The sequence below is a fragment of the Amphiprion ocellaris genome, chromosome 15 (genome assembly GCF_022539595.1).
Source record: "Amphiprion ocellaris isolate individual 3 ecotype Okinawa chromosome 15, ASM2253959v1, whole genome shotgun sequence".
NCBI lineage: Eukaryota > Metazoa > Chordata > Actinopteri > Pomacentridae > Amphiprion > Amphiprion ocellaris.
This window is the reverse complement of record NC_072780.1, coordinates 4,273,858-4,293,930: the sequence shown is the minus strand read 5'-3', so window position 1 is coordinate 4,293,930 and position 20,073 is coordinate 4,273,858. Positions and strand designations below refer to the sequence as shown.

The following is a 20,073-nucleotide window of genomic DNA, read 5'->3' as shown; positions in this document are numbered from 1 at the left end:
TTAGTTTTTTGTTTTTTTTGTTTTAATTTTTATTTCTTGTCAAATTTGGGGATTTAAAAAAAAACTTTTAAGGGATTTTCTTCCTGAAGATTTTGCAACTTTTTAAAAATAAATTTGGGGATTTTTTTGCAGAATTTTTGGATTTTTTTCAGACAAAGGAACAATATTTTTTGGTGCTGTAAATGAGGACAACAGGAGAGTTAAAAACACTGGACCCATTGTGACGACCCTCCAACTGCATAAAACCTCCCTCTCTTCTGGCATCTAGCTCTCTGACAGAAGCTGCGGCCGTGTGGAGCTCCAGCAGCATGGTTCTGGGTTTTGTTTGGGTCTTTCATGCCCATTTGCGTTGTTTTGCATGGCAATAAACCACGTTTTGTCACCACACCATTGTTGTCTCCTGGTTTTGTTGCAGCTTTTGGAGCCAAGTTGTAACAAATGGGGGCTCGTCCACACAATTAAACTCGTGTAAACTGCGGTAGCTTCACTTGGTGAGTACCATCGTGCACAGAGACTGGGGTTTGTTGTGAATGAGGACAGGTGCATTGTAGTGTCGGGAGTGACACTGTGTGTGGCCTGTTCATTAATCGTTAAGGAAGAACTGAGCATTCTGGTTGTTCGGAGACAACGTGTGTGGTGAGTACTTTCTGGAGTTAGTAGACAGCTCTTGGAATTCGGCGGCAGAGCAAAGAGCTGATCCTTCACTCAGAGCCTTGGTTGATTCTGTGCTCTTGGGTGGGGAGAGCTCTGCACCGGATTATCTGGTAAACAACAACCTGTTACTCCAGAAATGGGTGCCAAATTGGAAAAGTTTTACTGGTGACCCTGTTTTTCAGGTTGTTGTGCTACAACATTCCGAGGGGAGGTACTGAGGACGTCATATGGTCGGTGTGGACATCTGGGAGTTGGTAAGATGTACGGTTACATCCGGAGGTACTTCTTTTGGCCTCATATGAAAAGAGATGTGTCCCAGTACATTACAGCGAGGAAGAGCCAGCCCTCCCCTCCTTGTATTAAAGGGTGTTTGTGTGATCGTAAAGCTGAGGTTAACCAGTTCGACAGTCTGCTTAAACCTAGGCCCAGCAGCATCAGTCCTGCGAAGGGGTGGAAAGGGGTGCAGACTGCACGAACTGGTAAGTGAATGCTGGCCACAGTCGTGTCTTTGTTTTTACAGTTTGGCTGTCCAGAGCCCTGGCTGGTGAAATGTGCTTAGTGGATCCAGTGCGTAGATCTCCTAGGCCCTGTCTGTTTCTTCCAACCCCAACACTCTTAAAGCGCTTCTCCTGTCGCTGAGGGTTGCTGGGTGTAGGATTGGAAAGGCGGGTTGCCTGGGGGTGGGGAAGGTCTGCACAGGATAGCCTGGACATGGTGTTCCGGAAGTTATGGGATCTGCAGAGAGTATTTTGGTGACCATTCAGGGGAAGTCTCATCTTTAGGGGAGGTGTGTGACGACCCTCCACTTGGACACCAGGTGTGCTTGTTCAGGAGCTGAGGGTCGACAGCTGATTGAGCCACACCTGGGACCAAGTGGCTCAAACTGCATAAAACCTCCCTCTCTTCTAGCGTCTGTCTCTCTCTGACAGAAGCTGCGGCTGTGTGGAGCTCCAGCAGCACGATTCTGCGTTTTGTTTGGGTCTTTCATGCTCATTTGAGTTGTTTTGCATGGCAATAAACCGTTTTTAGTCACCACACCATTGTTGTCTCCTGGTTTTGTTGCAGCTTTTGGAGCCAAATTGTAACACCATAAACGCCTTCAGTTGGCCAGAAGTGCATGGTGGTTCCACAAGCATTATTGTCATGATTTTCTGTCGTCAGCACTCATTTTAAATGCATTCACATGGCAGAAAAAGTTCACATTTAGGAAAAGTTGCAGTGATTGCACAAAATTGCAAGGTGGTGCAGAATTCAAGGAGACTGGTTGAATTTGCATTAATTGTTCCTGGAGGGACTGACTTATGCTTCAGAATATAGAAGATATTCTCGTCTGTTTACAGTCTTTTGCCGTTGTTTCTCTTGTCGTTTTGCAGCAGCACTTTGTGGCACTAATCAGCCCTCATACATCCAGACATGCCAAAGAAGGCCGAGGCGAGTTGGGACGCATCGGACCAAACCCAAAAGGCTGTGGCAGCAGACTGAGTGCATACCCCAGCTGTGGCTCCACACCTCAACCTGTCCTGTATCCTGCAGACCTGAATATTTACGCATCAGAAATAATGGTGGAAACCTGCAGAAGAGGCTCAGTGTGGACATTATGTACACCATGTTTGTAACTGTATTGCACTGACTAATGGCAGTTTATTTAAAAAGCATGAAACTGAATACAACTACGGAAACTCTAAATATTTCTGTAATTTCACTCTTGTGATTTTTTGTCAGTTTGGTCCAGAGTTTAAAATGCAACCAGAACTAGAAGCCAGATGTTTTCCACTTGGCTCAGTACTCCTTTAGGCCTATAGAGAGCAGCAAACCTCCCAGAATAAACCTCCCATGATCACACACCCAAACATGACAGCAGAGATGGGTTTTTTTTTTTCTAAACTGTACTTTATTTTCTTTTAAAGACATATGTTTTAAAACAGCGATTGTAGAGAATAAATAAAGAAACATGTTTTTGTTTTTTTTTTTTACTTCCATAGGTACATTTATGTAATTAAAAACTCTATAATAAGTGTGTTCATTGTCTTGAAGACCACGAGGAATCCTCCTATTTTTTTCTTCTTCTTAAATTAAAAAGAAATTGTCACATCTCCCCACCGCCATCAGATTGATTACCAAATAAATTAAAACGTAAAAAATCAAGATAGAAAAATTCCCAGCCCTTCCTTTCCTCTTTGTTAATTTTTAAAAGTAGTGGCAGCAGAGAATCTGAAGTTTTGAAGTCCTCCGTTTTTAGAACTAAGGTATGTACACAGCGAGAAGAAATCCGTCCCTCTTCCAGTTTAATTACCCCATGTTTTTTTTCTTTAAATTTACGTATAAATAATAAAACTAACTCTACATAACAATATTACCAATGGTAATCATACAGAATAGTATTTTCTTTTGCCTCCGGCTGTGTAGACTGGCCCTCTGTTAACGCCATAGACCACAAATCACACTATACAGTAGAACCCTGTTCAGTAGAATAACATCAGTGATATGCTTTTTCTTAACATGTATATCTTGTTGCCGACAATAGAATATGTACATAATATAAATGAATCCAGCTGTGGAATGATAGGAACTCTGGAGCACTTCTGGATATTGCAAATGCTGATTCTGTTCGATGTATTTGTTGCTGACATTACTGCTGCTGTAGTTTCTTTTCTCTTTTTTTCTTTCTTTTTTAATTCTGTAAGCGCATACACGTGATACTGCTTTTTGTGAAGTGTTGCTCCTGTGCTATACGGTTGGTCAAACAACCAAAAAAGGCTGGGACATCCCAAGTGGTTTTCTTGATTGAACTCTTAGGTTTTCCTGGAGGTGAAGGAGAGAGAGAGAGAGGAAAAAAGAGAGAGAGCACAGAGCGTTTTAAAGCAAATCCCAGAAATGAAACACATAAATTCAACACTTTTGGAAGTGGAGTAAGTGTCTGCAATACACAACTGCTTGCACTGATGCCTCAGGGGGAATCTCAGTAATCAACTAGTGTCCATGCAACTGGAACAGTGACAGTCATACTGCTGCAAGTGTATGCACGTTCTTAATAGGAAATACTTTGTCATCTCTTTTTTTGGCAGGCAAATTAATTCAGAACATGCACAGTAGGAATTCTGGTGAGGATCGACTCGCCAATTTAAAAACAAAAAAAAAAAAAAAAAAACACTCAGATAATTCCACATTTATTCTAATGATATTCCAAAAACATGCCACTCACCAAACTGTAATTTCACAGCGAAGTGATATTTCAAATCATCTGCCAGATAGCTGATTTGTAAAATGCAGATTGCTGCAAACAGAGCATCTGCAGGTACCAGAGAAATCGATTTTGGGAAGTTTTTCATGCCTGTTTTGACTCAAATTGAAACCGATTGTGTGTCAGAGCCGTGGATGGGAATCTTCTCACCTTTATGAATATTGGCTCTATTAAAAACCCCTTAACAGGCAGGTAATGCAAACTCTTTTCACTTATAAATCCTGCTCTAATTCAAGAGTAGAAATGGGACATTTCAGATTTCAATTTAAAAGATGCCTGTATAAAATCATGCATGAATAAATCAGGATGTATTAAATTTGATATAATACTGTAGCCATGAAAATTTAGCTTCAATGACGAGCTGGAACAAGTTGTCGACGTGAGGCAAAAGCAAATAAAATATATGTTAAGGGGTGTTTAAAATGAAATTAAATGTATTCAGAATTTAATTTAAAAAGGTTTTCCAAAATCCAGCTTGTGTATTTGTTGTTTTTCAGAACCAGAAATATCATCAAATTGAGATTTACAAACAAAGCAGCAGATTTAACTCCCTTAGAAACACAGTTTTAAGGCATGACAGTGGATTTCTTCTTGATTCTAGATGTTTTAGTGACCTGCAGATACCCTGTGCATGAGACGCATTATGAATGTATGGTTGTTGTTGTTGTTTTGGATTTTTATCATTTGAACATTACGAGTATTTATGGTTAAATTTATCGTCTTTGGAGTCCCAGAATTCCTACAGAGGAATGCAGTTCCTCAGCCAGTAGCACGTGTCACAGGAACCAAACAGCTTTACCCAAAACCTTTCAGAATAAGGTTAGTGTCTCAGTTGGTACGACACACACACGCACACACACATCAAAACACTCGCACAAATTTCAAACACACACACCTTGTCTTCGCCTCATCACACACAGTCGTTCACATATAAATACTAAGTTGTCGACCAGATACAGGGGCACGTTCAGTACATTTTCAGTCTCACAAAAAACCAAACAAAGTTCAGGCACAAAGTCACTTGGAATTGAGTTACAACCAAACGAAAAAATCCCGCACTCACCGAGAAACTACCACACCAACCAACTAAACAGAGGGGATGTGTAAGAATGATAATCATGACAGACAACAAAAAGGAAACTAATCGAAAAACCAAAAGAGCCTAAAAGGAAAAAAGCCTAATAGATCCATATTTGATGGACAGATTTTTAGCTCTGAAGCTTTTAGAGAGAGTTTTTAAAAAAAGGAAAACAGCGTGTCATGATAATCAGTTGCTTACAGATGCTGAGGTAAAGTGACAATTATTGATCAGTGTTTGCAAGGATTAAAAACCAGGACAAAATAATAAGAGGAAACTCACAACGCACCAAACACAGTTCATGGTCGCCACAGTAACCCGCCATGCAGTAGAGCATGGTGAATCAAGGCAACGGCCCAAAATAAAGAAAAAATTAAAAAAAATTGCTAATGGCAACCATCACAGGCAATATCGCCACAGCAACCAACACAGGCCAATTAACTTACAACGCAGTGAGAAGGAAGGGGGAAGGTTTTAGCGGTTGCTAGGCAACCGTAGCCATAGCGACGCACGTCTCCACGTTATATGTATGGACGGGACAGTCTTGAGAGTGGTGTGATGTTTTTTTCAGGAAAAATGGCATATGGCACAGCACAAAAACAATAAATGAAAATAAAAACAAAAAATTAATGACGAACAGTAGTTGGCATTCAACCCTGCGACAGAACACTGGTTAGACAGAAACATTTGAACCCAGTTTAAAGTCTAACTTGTCAATAACAGTGTCCCTACATACTGAGCAACAACAGAGAAGGAGCCACGTTTACACAGCAAAGGTATCTTCTGATCCTTCTAATGTATTTCTAAACTGGTGGTATTTTTAGTGCTTCCACCTCATTAAAGTTAATCTACTGCAGGGTTATTGACTTCTTCAGTTCCACATGAAAGACAGCCATTTAAACACTGAGCCCCCAATTACATCCACTCTGTCTGTTTAACTTGCACACACATTTCCAGCTGTCTATCAATCCCCTCCCCCGTCCGCTCCACGTACAGTAGCTCACCTCCTTCAGTAAGGCCTGTTGGCGTCCTTGGGCCTCTTCAGCTGCACCTTCAGCCTCTTCATGCCGATCTGGAAGCCGTTCATGGCCTGGATGGCAGTCTGGGCGCTGGACGGGTTGTCGAAACTCACAAAACCTGAAGAAGAGACGGCAGAGCGGAGAAACAAAACACAAGCGTCCATGTTAGGGCAAAAGCTGCATCGCTTGTGGAGAAACACGACGCACAAGAATCACCGAGACTCACCAAAGCATTTGCTCTGGTTGGTGGCGCGGTCGACGAAGACCTTCGCGGAGATGACGTTTCCGAAGGGCAGGAACATCTGCAGGATCTCGGAGTCGGTGAACTCCTGCGGCAGGTGGTAGATGAAGATGTTGCAGCCCTCCGGACCTGCAGTGACACACGGGAATAACATGCCAAGACATGTGAAAGTGTTGGGTAGAAACTGAATGTGCAACAACAAGAGCGATTTTAATTCTAATGACACTCAACGATGCTTTATATGACAAGTTAAGAAGATGAAAAAATAGTAGAAAAGAACACAAAGTCAGACATTAACCCTCGTGTCGTCCTGCGGGTCAAAATTGACCCGTTTTAAAGTTTCAAAATGTGGAGAAAAAATATCTATTTTCACAGTGAAACTTCTGATGTCCACATTTTCAACATTTTTGGGAAATCTTTGAACATTTTTTGGTGGGAAAAAAGAGATGTAAAAATGTTTCTTAAGAACATTCACATAAAAATCAACCAAAATCCAGCGAAATTCGCTGGATTTTTGTTGATTTTTATGCGAATGTTCTTAAAGAAAATATTAGAAGTTTTACTGATATATATGGAATCACTTTAGATATTTTTAGGATTTTTTTGAAGATTTTTATTCATTTTTTGAAAATATTTACAAGAATTTTCTTGCCAAATTTGGGGAAATTTTCTTAAATAAAACTTTTAAGGAATTATTGGAATTTTCTTCCTGAAGGTTTTGCAAATTTTCAGAAATTTGGGGAATTTTTTTGCTGAATTTTTGGATTCTTTTCAGACAAGGAAACAATATTTTTGATGTCCGTAAAAGAGCACAACAGGAGGGTTAAGAGACGTTTAAAGGACTAATTGTTGTTCTGATGTTTTCTTGCTGTCTGGCTCCAACCTGCAGCTATACATCAATACACAAGACTATTATTAAATTTTCTCATCTAAGTGTCACCAAGAAAACAAACATATAGACATGTTTTCCAAAATGATTAAGAAACTAAGAGCTCAAACTGTTGATCTGCAACCGTTACTAGACATAACACCTCTGAAAATGTGTTTAATGTGCATAGTTTTGAAGAAAACATCCCAAATCTGATCTTCTGTAGACCTTAAATTACAATAAATTACTCCTTATTTTTATTTCTCTTGACAGTTTTCAAATGCATGCAACATAGAGTTTGACTTTCTGCTTTTAAATCAGTGTTATATCAGAGAGTCTAATTTTTGTTAGTGTTGCTTAGTAATGTAGAATGATTTGCACTCGTTATATTATAATAATGAGTGGGATGACAGAAAGATAGTTTTCAACAGTTGAAACTACAAGTTGATCGACAGGAATACTGTCTGGTTTCAGCTTCTCCAACATCAGAACTGTCTGTTTTTCTGTTATTTTATAAAACTGTAAATCGACAAGGGAGCGTCACCTTGAACTCTGGTGAACTGTTTTGAATATTTTTCACTGTTTTCAGACTCAAACGTATTGAATAATCAAAACAGATTATGAGTTGCAACCCTGAATACAGAGGTTATCTTTAATGTGATAAATTGCATAACTCAAACAACTTTTAGAAATCTTAATAAGTTTAAACAGCTGCCCAGAAGCACTGTTGGTTATCTGTGATCCAAAGTATGTTTGATTTGCTGTAGATGAGTTAACCCTCGTGTCCACCTGCGGGTCAAAATTGACTCGTTTTAAAGTTTGAAAATGTGGGAAAAAAATATATTTTCACAGTGAAACTTCTGATGTCCACATTTTCAACATTTTTGGGAAATTTTTGAACATTTTTTGGTGGAAAAAAGGAAACGTTAACAATGTTTCTTCAGAACATTCACAAAAAAATCAACCAAAATCCAGCGAATTTCACTGGATTTTGGTTGATTTTATTGTGAATGTTCTTAAGAAAATATTAGAAGTGTTACTGATATATATGTAATCACTTTAGATATTTTTAGGATTTTTTGGAAGATTTTTACTCTTTTTTTCTTTATTTACAAGAATTTTTTTGCCACATTTGGGGGATTTTTTAAACAAAACTTTCAATGGAAACTTTTAAGGAATTATTCGAATTTTCTTCCTGAAGGTTTTGCAAATTTTCAGAAATTTGGGGAATTTTGTTGCAGATTTTTTGGATTTTTTTCAGACAAAGAAACACTATTTTTTGGTTCCTGTAAATGAGGACAACAGGAGGGTTAAACAGCTGCCCAGAAGCACTGCTGGTTATCTGTGATCCAAAGTATGTTTGATTTGCTTTCGATGAGTTAAACACACAAAAACCGCTGCAATGTTTCTCTAAGATACGGCAGTGATTATTCCACATTTGCTCATGGCTCTTTACCTTCTCTCTGCTGCAGCTGCTGCGGCTGTTGCGGCTGCTGGGCCACCAGGGTGGGTTGGTGGGGGAATGGTTGTCCCACCAGGCCGTAGGCAGCAGGGTAGGTGGCTGGGAAACAGGAGGAACAGGTGAGCAGAGGGCACCGCAGACTAAGCGCTTCTTTTTCCGATTCTAAACAACATCTGACAGAGCCGCATCCCCACCTACAGATCCACTAGAAGCGGGAGATGTTTTGCATATAGTCTGTGACTCATCCTATAGTGCCAGAGGTTATTTACAGTCGTTAATGTATGTGCATGTTTTGATTCTGGATGGAAAATCTCTGCTTTACACATGCAGTGTTTAGTCCAAAAGGTAACGTAGCTGCATATATTACGTTACATAAAATGTGTCGTGTCCTGGTGTCACCGTCTGGAGGGTTATTTCTAGCAACTGAAAAATGTGAAGGGATTATTTGTTTGTACACACTTCCAGAAGCACTTGAACTATTTTTCTCCTCTAATAGTGCAGTTTACTATCAGGGGCTGTAGTAACTCAAACACACGGCAATCGTTGATTCTATATAAAAGATGGATGTAGCCTCCGGTCTGAAAAGTAAAGCCGGTGTGGAAGTGACTCACGATGCAGGAGTTTTGAAATCCTAGCAGGTTTCGAAATCAGGTTGCATCATACACAAGAGGAAGAAAAATTCACAGACACTCTTCTCTCTAATCTCAGATATGAATAGGTGACAAGATTTCACCCCCTACAGGATATTATTAAGATTATCGTGTCTCAGGTGATCTCATGGGGAAACAGATGGAAACAAAGTGGAGTTTGGGTTGCATCAACTTGCTCTAATAATACTTTGCAGTGAGAAAAAATGGAGCAAAAAGGAGCCTGGATGTGAAAATGAATGTTCAGGGAGATGTGGTTAATACAGTTTGAAACAGCCTCGCATACCCAGACCATGGTAGAACGATGTGGTTGCACCTCATTATCATTCTGCTACAATGGAGAAAGGGCTTTGATGTGTTTGTAGCACTTTAAAACAATTAAAACAACAATTAAAACAATTACAATTAGGGATGTCGTATTGATATTGGCATAAAAATGTAATATCGGTCAAAATCATTATCTTTTTTTTTTTTTTTTTGCCTATCATAAAAATCGATAAAATAATTCCTGGATTTGCTGGCATTTATCGGACTCACAGAGGGAGTGAGAGTATGAACTGGGGTTTGATTTTAAAAAAAAATCAATATGGCACAAATATGGCATTTTTTCCATAACTTAAGTTGAAGTTGTTTTCTTTTTTGCACAGACAATGTTTGCATTTGAAAGTCTTGTTGCATATGAGAATGCATCCAGTGGGGCATCACAATAAAATGAGGCATGATGTGTTAATTCCACCACAGGACATATGTGATGTTTCCTAAAATTAGTTAAATAGTCCACATATATCAGTATCGCTTAATATCGGAATCAGAAATTGAGAGTTGGACAATATCGGCATAATGATTATTGGCAAAAAAAAAGCCAATATCGGACATCCCTGATTACAATCATCTTGCAAAGAATGCAACATTCACCCAAAATAGTAATGGTGGAACTGTTGTGGTCGACTATTTGCATCAAGGGGAGATGAACACTGGCCTGAAAATGGTTATTTCACAAAAAAAACGATCTAAACCTTTGGCAAAATGAGAACATTCCTATGTAGGTTGCTGCCTGGAGGTTGTTTCTTGTAATAAAGGTAGTAGCAGCAGGAGAGAAAGCAAAAAGCCAAGCCTGCATCCGGTGAGCCAGACCAGCTCATCAGCCAGGACTGGAGGTGAGATTCTGTCTGTTTCAATATCTAGCAAACCGTTAGCCTGGAGGGCCAGAATTAGCATCGCTTTGCAACAGTATCCACTGCTCCAGGCGCTAACGTGGTCATTCTAACATCCGGATTTTAGCTCATGAACATCAAAAAGTTTCAATCAGACTCCCGCACACTGTCAGAAGTACCAGACCTTTATCAGGCACATAGTTTGGTGAAAAGAGTGAGAATATCTTAAATAGGGAGTGGCTGTGACTCCAGTGAGCATTACCCACATACCATAAGGAGGTATGAAATACCAAAGCAGTCCACCAAATTACTATCCTCAGCTCTCTTCAGAAAGAAACAATCATATATTATTTCCTTTTTCTGTTGGATTCTTTGCTGTATGTTATTGAAAACAGTCGTGCCGTGGAATGTTTAGATATTTCATACTTCCTTATGTTATGTGGAAATGTAGGTGAGTCTGGCCTTAAACCTGCATTCTTTTTAATGACCAGCAGGGGGCGACTCCTCTGGATGTAAAAAGAAGTCCAGTTGTGTAGAAGTTTATGAGAAAATGACAAAATAATCTGACTTCTCACTTAATTTGGCACCTCAGTAAACATTATTCTAATAGGTTTATGGTCTCAATCAGTAGCTCCATGTCTCCATAAATACTAGATTATGTTAATTTTGTAAATTATGGTCCAATTTAGAAGATATTAGATGAGTTATGCTTTAGTCACGACCATGTGATCGCAGTCGAACCTCATTCGTCACGTCTGGTTTCCAAAAACAAAGACGGCAACAGTCAAATTCTGGACTGTGTGTGCCTACAACAGTGGCTACATCCTCCTTATATACACTCAGTACTGATTCATGTCACAGTTCGTGGTATTAAATTGATGACAGCAGATTCTGAGAGGCTCACCTGTGTAGTGCTGCATGCCTGTATAAGCTTGCTGCAGTGGGTCCAGGACGGGACTCTGAGCTGTGGCAAACAGCAAACACATGGTTACCGAATGCTTCATGCATGGAAAAAAAAAGAACCCTAAATGTTATTTGGGGCACATCAGCATGCTCCAAATAACATTTAGTGCTTTAGTTTCATTTCATTTCCTCTTAATTTGGCCCTCACTGCTGTGCATGAATGCAGGAAGCCTGTGAGTCTGTGGAGGGATATAATATGACAGCTGTAATGTGTTTAGGATGCGATGGCTGTACCTTGATAGGCATGAACCCCGTTGGTGTACAGGGCCTCTGTAGTGGATTGGCCATTAGGTGGAGCTGGAACAGAGGGGTAGCTGTTCACTGCGATGGGTGGAGGCAGAGCAGGAACAGGTGTGGCAGCGATGGAGGGCGGAGTGCTGGTACCTGCAGACAATTTGAAGGAAAGACATTAGTTTCTTCTTATTTAAAGGCCCTGAAGGCTTTTTTTTTTACCATCAGCTCCAGACTATGAGTGGCACGATTTCCTGCCAGTTCTTGACAGATTTGGGTGCCGTGCAAGAAAGATTTCTGCATTTGTGTCATTTTAGTCTGTGATGTGGGGAAAAAGGTGATGTTACGTCGTTTCATGTGTGACTCAGAACATTTGATGAAACTGAAATGACAGTCCAAAAATGAAAAATATGCCCATATTTTAAAAAGATATCTATTTTCTTAGTTATATTCAGTTATACTCCAGAACTCTGTTCTATTTGGATCAGGCTATCTAGAAATATTTTAGTTATTTTGGGTATAAGTTGATATACCTAAAGTATTCGATATATTGATGTAAAATTTTACAGATACCAGTTTAAACATCCATAGATTATGATGAAAAGATTTCAAGCAAATAAAGAGACGGCTGAGCAGAAGACTCTTGTTGAATTTGTAGTAAAATTAGTTTTATCTTGTGCACATTTTCTATCAAAATGTTTGTTTATATAAATTACTATTAAGCAATAGATTGCTTTAAAATGTCTAATAAACCTATCTATAACCACATCTATAAAAGAAGCTATCGAGCTAAGTGGGTTCAGGCCACTCTGACACAATTTCCTCTCACTGCTTTTTATACCTTAAAAGTAAAAGCTAGCATGGCTAACGGCATGATAGAATGAAAAAGGAAGAAAAAAACAAAAACACTACAAAATAGATGTTTGTAATTTTGTCCTCTTGAGTCCACCTCTCCTTGTGTATCTGTCCTCATATTTCAAGCAGAAATCTAATCAAGGCCGGCCGGGGCCAGACATCTCTGCCTCTCATTACCTGAGGATGGGGTGATGGATGCAATCGGCGTGGCAATGATGCTGCTGGGGTTGAGGGCGGCGAGCTGCTGCATCTGAACCGCCGCCACCGTGGCAACAGGAGAGAGGTAGGCCGACTGCGCCACCAAGGCCTGCTGCTGCATCAGCTGGAGAGAGAGAGGGGGAATCAGGAGACGCTCAGAGTCTCTGCTTTTACGTGTAATCTCGGCTTTTGTAAAGACAAATACAAATAAATTATAAAAACAGCTCAACATCTGACATTCGGGGAGCGATTTCTGCAGATTACGGCTGACGCGCCTCGCTCGGATTTCCATTATTAACGAGCTCAAATAACGGGACCCAATCATAAAAATTGAACGGGTTTAATATAATTGCGACGGCTCCAGACTCAGCCTCAATCAGGAGTCAATATATTTAAAGTTCACGCCTAAGCACGCTGCATCTGTCCTCGGTGACCTGCTCTGTTTTTGCAAACCGGTGCAGATGTTCATGATCAGTCATTACGGTCAAATCAGGGGAATAATTGGTCTTGATGTCATGCTGTGTGCTCTGTGTCTGGGCTGCAAGTGTGAAAGCAAATTATTTTATTAAATCCTGCCTCTGCTTTTCAAATCTACCTGCACTTTCTGCACTAAAGCCTTTCAGAAAACACGTTTATTTTGAGTTCTGTGTGTGGTTATTGGATTTTTTTCCTTTACTAAATTATATACCATTACTATAAATCAACACATCCATCACAGGCAAAAATTCTGTCAGGCCTCTTTAAGCATCACAAATTGAACAGCTTTTAAATGAGGCAAATCTGAAACCATTTGCAATGAACGGTCAATTAGCAACGACGAGAACAGCGATCTTGGGTCACTTTATGTTGTAACTTGCCACTTTTCCAATTAAAATCATCCAGTATGACATTAAATATCTGAACAATCGAGGTTTGCTTTCCGGAAAATTAATTTTGTGTCTTTTTATGGTGTACGGGTTATGCAAAATACCTTCCAGCTTTTGCTTTGAGTTTTAATTTTCTCTGCGTTTTTTTATACATCTTGTTGTGTTTTTATCTGTCCTTTAAATTCTGATGATTTCAGGCCTGTTCGCTTTATTTTGCTGCCTTGGGAAACACTAGACTATTATGTTAACTTTAGTGCTTTTATCTCTATTCTAGGAGACATCTCTTAACCCTCCTGTTGTCCTCATTTACGGGCACCAAAAGATATTGTTTCCTTGTCTGAAAAAAATATAAAACTTCATCAAAAAAATTGCCCAAATTTCTGAAAATTTCCAAAACCTTCAGGAAGAAAATTCCAATAATTTTTTAAAAGTTTCCCTTAAAAAAATTATTTTTAAAAAATCCCCCACATTTGGCAAGAAAATTCTAGTAAATATTTTCAAAAAATGAGTAAAAATCTTCCAAAAAATCCTAAAAACATCTAAAGTGATTCCATAAATATCAGTAAAACTTCTAATATTTTCTTTAAGAACATTCACATAAAAATCAACCAAAATCCAGTGAAATTCACTGGATTTTGGTAGATTTTTTTGTGAATGTTCTTAAGAAACATTTTTAGCACTTCTTTTTTTCCACCAAAAAATGTTCAAAGATTTCCCAAAAATGTTGAAAATGTGGACATCAGAAGTTTCACCGTGAAAATATATTTATTTTCCACATTTTCAAACTTTAAACAGGGTCAATTTTGACCCGAAGGACGACACGAGGGTTAACTCATGGCTTTCTATCTTTTCTGCAACCACAGACTATTTGCTGGACAAAGTGCCAGTTGCCATGTAAATGCTCTTCAGACAATCAGTGTTCACTTAGAGGGATAAAGTTACACAGGATGTCTCCCGCTAGTCTGTTAGCGAGGTCACATGCGTGTTCACAAATTGCGTCAGGTTCAAACATAATCTGTGTCTGTTTTCCCTCCAGCACACAAACAAGGCCGGATGCCGAGTTAAAGTCAACGTCAGAGCAGAGAGAGACGAAGAGACGGCGACACAAAGAGCTCAGGACGGACAGAAGAGAGCGACGTAATCCTCTCAGCAGAGCGAGTTAACGTCCTTCTGACAGGTAGAGTGTGTTTCTAAATAAAAACGCAGCGTGTGTGTTTCTTACGGCCTGTGTGTAGGCGTTGTAGGCCCCGAGGTGCAGGGTCATGGGGCTGATGACTCCCAGCTGAGAGGCCACCTGCTGCATCCGCCTGAGTCCTCGCTCCTTCTCGGAGTCGGCAAACTTCACCACCAGGCTGGACGAGGCGCCCTGCGGAGGAAACGCACAAAATCACAGACAAATCTGTCGGAAAGGTTTTCACGTCAACTCTCAAACATCGCATCACAAGTCAGAGACGCAAAAACACCAACCGTGTAACCACAAAGTCCCCGAAAGTGTTGAAAATAGGTCAGTACAATACTAAAGAACAAAATGGAGTTTCTTTCGCTGTACTTGACAATTTTCATTTTATCCTTTCACTACATTACATTTCAGAGAGAAATCTTGCACTTCTTACTCTACTACATTTATTCGTTCTGAGATTAAACCATTTTTTCCGGGCTTTGTGGCTTCTAGTATAGAACAAAACTCTGTGTACAGTCTGTCTCACATTTCAGATGTCTATAAGTTGTTAAAAGCTCCACCAAATAGTGACGTTTCCCCTTTAAATTTCCCACATGGTTTCATTGTTGGATATATTCGACTGATCCACTAAAAATCTAAAAATTTAAGTCCAAAAGGGTCAATATGTAATTGTGGGACTTTTTGTAATATACTTGACAGGTATCCTAGTTGACATTTTTGCTGTTTTCAGACCTAAAATCAACATGGCCACCTATAACCAAACACCACATGGCATTTTTACACAAAGATTCTTCTAAATATTATATATACAATTGAGTAAAATTGAAATTGAAAGTTATTTCTAAAGATATTGTAGTAAACCTGTTAACTACTTTATATTAAATAACTCAGAAAGCCTTGGAGTCTGGCCAGTCTTTTCTTCAGGAGGAAATGACATCATGTGGAGCAGGTCATGTGATCTGGAATTAACACACTTCCTTGAGAGGTGTTTTTGTAATGGGGAACTTAGTGGAAAGTGACATAATTTGTTAATTTCCATGTAAAATTTTATATGTTGCCAAAAAAGAAATATGTCATGATTATCTCAACTTAACAAAAAGAACACAATCAAAACTATTTCTGAATCAGCTCATTTTATTATTGTTTAGCTAATTAGAAGGTAGTTGTTATTAAATCAGGACGGTTATTTAGTTGACATTTTAGTGATATCCAGTCATTTTTTATTAATAAGTGATTGTTTCCATAATAAATAATGATGGAATTTGTAAAGACATGATCATAATGAACATAAGAAACTTTAGTTGTTTTTTATTTTTAATAAAAATGTATGTAAAATGTATCCCATGGACTTCAAAAGTCCCTCAATTATATACTGACCCAAAAACTGAAAATAAATTTGTGAATCAGAGCTTTGTTTCCTTTTTCTCAGCTCCATCTGCTGCAGCTGCAACAATAACATGCTGCTGACACACTGATGGATCTGTATTAACAATCTAATGATGTTATTTATAAAAATATTACAGTTAGAGGGACAAAACATGTGCTTTTACTCTAAAACTGTAACTACAACCTTCTGCTGACAGTGTAATTTTAATAGGATTTTTCATGCAGTGGTGTATTTGTACATTGATGTATTGTTATTTTTTTTAAACTTCAGTAAAGAATATGAATAAATCTTCCACATCTGGTCTCTGATGCATGACTTCTGTTGTCACCTCGATTTCCCCCTCATTTCTTGTCAGTTCTTTACTGTCTATAAGCAAATAGAGGCGAAATACCAGAGAAAATGAAACCAAAAACAACAACAAAAAAAATGATTATAATGCAATATTGTTATAGTGCACACAAATTGTCTCCATGATTCAAACACTCACAGTGTTTCCTGGAGGAAGTATGCAAACCTCGAGGCTAATGACATCGACAAAAGCTACTTGGAGTCAGGAGTTAGTGAACCTGGAGTCCAATCAATGACACATGAGAGGAGATTAGAGCTCTGCTGACTTGTAAGAAAACATTTTGAGTTTGCTGATGTGAACTATGCCTCGTGCAAAAGAGATCTCACAAGACATACAATCAAGGATTCACTGATTTGCATAAAGCTGGAAAGGGTTGCAAAGTAATCTCAGATTTTTTTTGTTTTACATATTCATCAGTCCACAGTTAGACAAACTGATGATTTAGTTCTGTGGCTACTCTTCATAGAAGTGGGAGCTGAGATGACTCCAGAGGCACGAGGCAGAATGCTCAATGAGGTTAAAAAAAAAAAAAAGAGGAAGCTCTGAGAACGAGCTAAAGGCTTAAATGAATGGTTGGAGCTGTTTAACATCTATGTTCATGGATCTGACAGTCTCAGATCTCAGTGCACGGCTGCATGGAGGAAGCTGCTGCTTGAAGAATTCATTGCTGCAAAAAGGAACCTGATACTCCACAAGAGGAAAACGTACTCAAACACCAAAACAAACAAACAAAAACATGCTGACCGTGAGTTTGGGCGCAGCATTACAGCTAACATACAAGAAGCAAACTACGAAAACTGCCAATGTAATTTTCCACTTTATAACCACAATAAAACAGCTGCTGCTAACATGGAGGAGAAAAAAACATGCTTCCCTTAATCCTGTAAAACCCACTATTGCAGAAATACATCAGTTTTATTTTTTTAAATATTATTTTCTATCAAACAGAATATATAGATATTTATAATGAGCAAAAAAAATACATATATTTATATACATTATTTTTGTTAATTTTTTTCTACATTTGTTTTATATATTATTATTTTTTATTTTATTTAATTTTTCTGCTCATTTTTGCAAATTAATTCTTTCTATATTTGGGTTTATATACATACATACATACATACATACATACATACATACATACATACATATATATATGTATATATATATATATATATATATATATATATATATATATAGAGAGAGAGAGAGAGAGAGAGAGAATTTTTATGTTTATTTTTTCTTTTTTCTATATTTGTGATTTATATATTCTTTTTGGCTTTTGTTTTTTATTGCTCATTTTCTTCTATATTTAGATTTATATATTATTATTATTCATATTTTCAAAATATTTATAATAACACAGAATATGTTGATATTGTACCAAAGAGTTTCTTCACGGTGCTGCTTGTACAAACCATGACCGCAAAAAACCTAAAAACTCGGCTTGTTTTTCTTCCTGCTGTATAAAATGATGCAAAAATATACTTCTGGCGTAAACTAGGATGGTCTTTAAATTTAGTCAACCTGCGTCAAATCGCAAACCCACAACGGAAAATAAAAATTACCTCATTTTAGAAAAAAGAAACTAATAATGTTGCCCTCTATATTGTGTGTGGATGAGGGGGGGACAGAAATGAGAAGTGGTGACTATTAGCTGAGTCACCATGTTGAGTGTCTAAATGACTGGATTTGGAGCATCTGAGTGTGTCTGTTGGATCTCATTGAAAATGTGTGTAGCCATCTGTGTGAGTGTGTGTGTGTGTGTGTGTGTGTGTGTGTGTGTGTGTGTGTGTGTGTGTGTGTGTGTGTGTGTGTGGGTGTGTGTGTGTGTGTGTGTGGACTTACAGGTAAAGTACGACTCCCGTGCAGAGCGTTGATGGCGGCCTGGGCCTCTGCGTTGCTCTGGAACTTTACAAATGCACACCCTACATGAAATGACACACCATTAAACACGGCCTCGCACACACACAGTGTAACAAAACCACCTCCCTTTAAAAATACATTAGAAGCCGTCTTACATCCAGTGCTTCATCAGTTACCGTGGCATCATTAAACATGGTCCACAGAACATTCATTGCTTCATCAATCACAGCCCGTAAACCACCAAACGCATCATTAGCCATGACCCATAAAACCTATTGCACTATTAGTCATGCCTCACGCAACAAACGCAGAAAAATCTAGCATCTGTGTTTGAACTGTCACCGGACTTTGATTTACACGGCAAATATCATTAGCATTGTTGTTAGTGACAACCGTAATTTATATCACGTGACGGTAAATGTGCCGCCGGCCTTATTCTCGGGGCCGGATACAAATACAAACAGTTAAGCAAAGTCAATAGCGGTTTCACAGTCGTGGCCCGGAGTCCAGCTGCAATCATTTCTACCCAAAGTGCTTTAAAGGACACTCGACTTGAGGCTGCCTTGGGAAATCGCAGAGGGTGTCGCTTTACAAAATCTTCTTAGCGCTGAACTTATTATTCACTGGGACAAATCTAAATTATTGCTGAGGGTTTAAAGCAGTTGAATCAGCCTGGGTAATTTAAACAAGATGACATGTTGCATCTTATTGCATTAAAAGGCCCATATTATGCACAATTACAAGTTTATAGTTTTATTTTTGTGGTCTACATGCATTAAGATTGTGAAAACCCATTATTTATCTGTACTGAGCACTACTGCAGGGTCTCTTTTTACCCTCAGAGAGCTTCAGACAGAAGCAGCCCCTAGTGAAAAGTCCAGTTTCCTCTAGGAAGTTGCTCATTTTTTGTTTGAGGGCGATCCAAACTAGCTGCAAAGCAAGCGTTATGCAAATGTGCTACGTGATGATGTAGCTACGTAACAGAAGAAAAGCCTGGGCTTGAAATTAAGTCTTTCAGGCTGCATTTTCTGCAGGAGAGAGTAAATTCTTCTAGTAAAGACTTTGGCCTTAGTAGGACTTTCTCCATGCACTAAAAAGCAGCTATATAACACACTATAGAAAAGGGAGGAAAAGCCAAAAAGCATAATATGGGCTCTTTAAGCAGAGAGCATTTAAAGTTAAACATTGCCAACAGTTGATTATGTGCACTGGCGCTATCTTTAACATGGTTAGAATTCAGAGATATGGCTCTTTAAATGTAATTTTATAGTGCTTCCTTAAAAATTTTGTTTCATTTGTGGTTAATTATTACGTATTAAAGTATGGGTAGGCAGTATTTTTTTGGAGTCACTGGACAATAAAGTTCCATAATAACCTTTAGCATGTTGTAATTCAAGTGATCTTAGAGCAAACTAGAGTTCTTCTCTTGGCTCAGTTTTCAGGCTTTAGAAATTCTAGCCTGTGACTGAAGATTCTGGCCAATCACAGGGCTTTTCAGAGAGAGAAGGCCATTCCTATTGGCTGTTCTACAAATGCAGATGTGTGAGTTTAGATGGTAGAAACACCTGCAGGAAAGTTGGTGTTTCAGCTTTGGCAATTCATGTCTACACTTCAGAGCAACCCCAAAAAAGGAAGACAGACGTAATCAAAAAGAAAATCTGTTAATAACTGCAATAAAACACCTGTCAGTAGCAGTAAAGCAAACTCATTTGTTCAGTAACTTCTCCAATCTGAGCTTCTCGTTCATCTTTTTGACAATTAAGCTGCACATTTCATTTTCCTGTGTGTTCTAGTGGTTGGCTGGATTGAGC

General features: G+C 38.7%; 1 protein-coding gene across 4 annotated transcripts in view; it reads right to left on the bottom strand.

Moving 5' to 3' along the window:
* Window positions 1-3,241: 3,241 nt before the first annotated feature.
* Window positions 3,242-20,073, bottom strand: part of celf3a (cugbp, Elav-like family member 3a) — a 49,244-nt gene continuing 32,412 nt past the window's right edge. For 2 of the 4 annotated variants that reach the window (XM_023295576.3, XM_055017764.1), the window contains 9 exons: window positions 18,245-18,324; window positions 14,700-14,843; window positions 12,591-12,735; window positions 11,562-11,711; window positions 11,269-11,328; window positions 8,558-8,662; window positions 6,219-6,362; window positions 5,978-6,110; window positions 3,242-3,456 (listed from right to left, as the gene is read on the bottom strand). In XM_023295576.3, coding sequence (XP_023151344.1) covers window positions 5,983-6,110; window positions 6,219-6,362; window positions 8,558-8,662; window positions 11,269-11,328; window positions 11,562-11,711; window positions 12,591-12,735; window positions 14,700-14,843; window positions 18,245-18,324 — 956 coding nt within the window. In that variant the 3' untranslated portion in view covers window positions 3,242-3,456; window positions 5,978-5,982. Of the gene's footprint in view, window positions 3,457-5,419; window positions 5,517-5,967; window positions 6,111-6,218; window positions 6,363-8,557; window positions 8,663-11,268; window positions 11,329-11,561; window positions 11,712-12,590; window positions 12,736-14,699; window positions 14,844-18,244; window positions 18,325-20,073 lie in introns of all 4 variants that reach the window. The other 2 variants (XR_004846127.2, XM_035941653.2) reach the window with 2 other exon arrangements.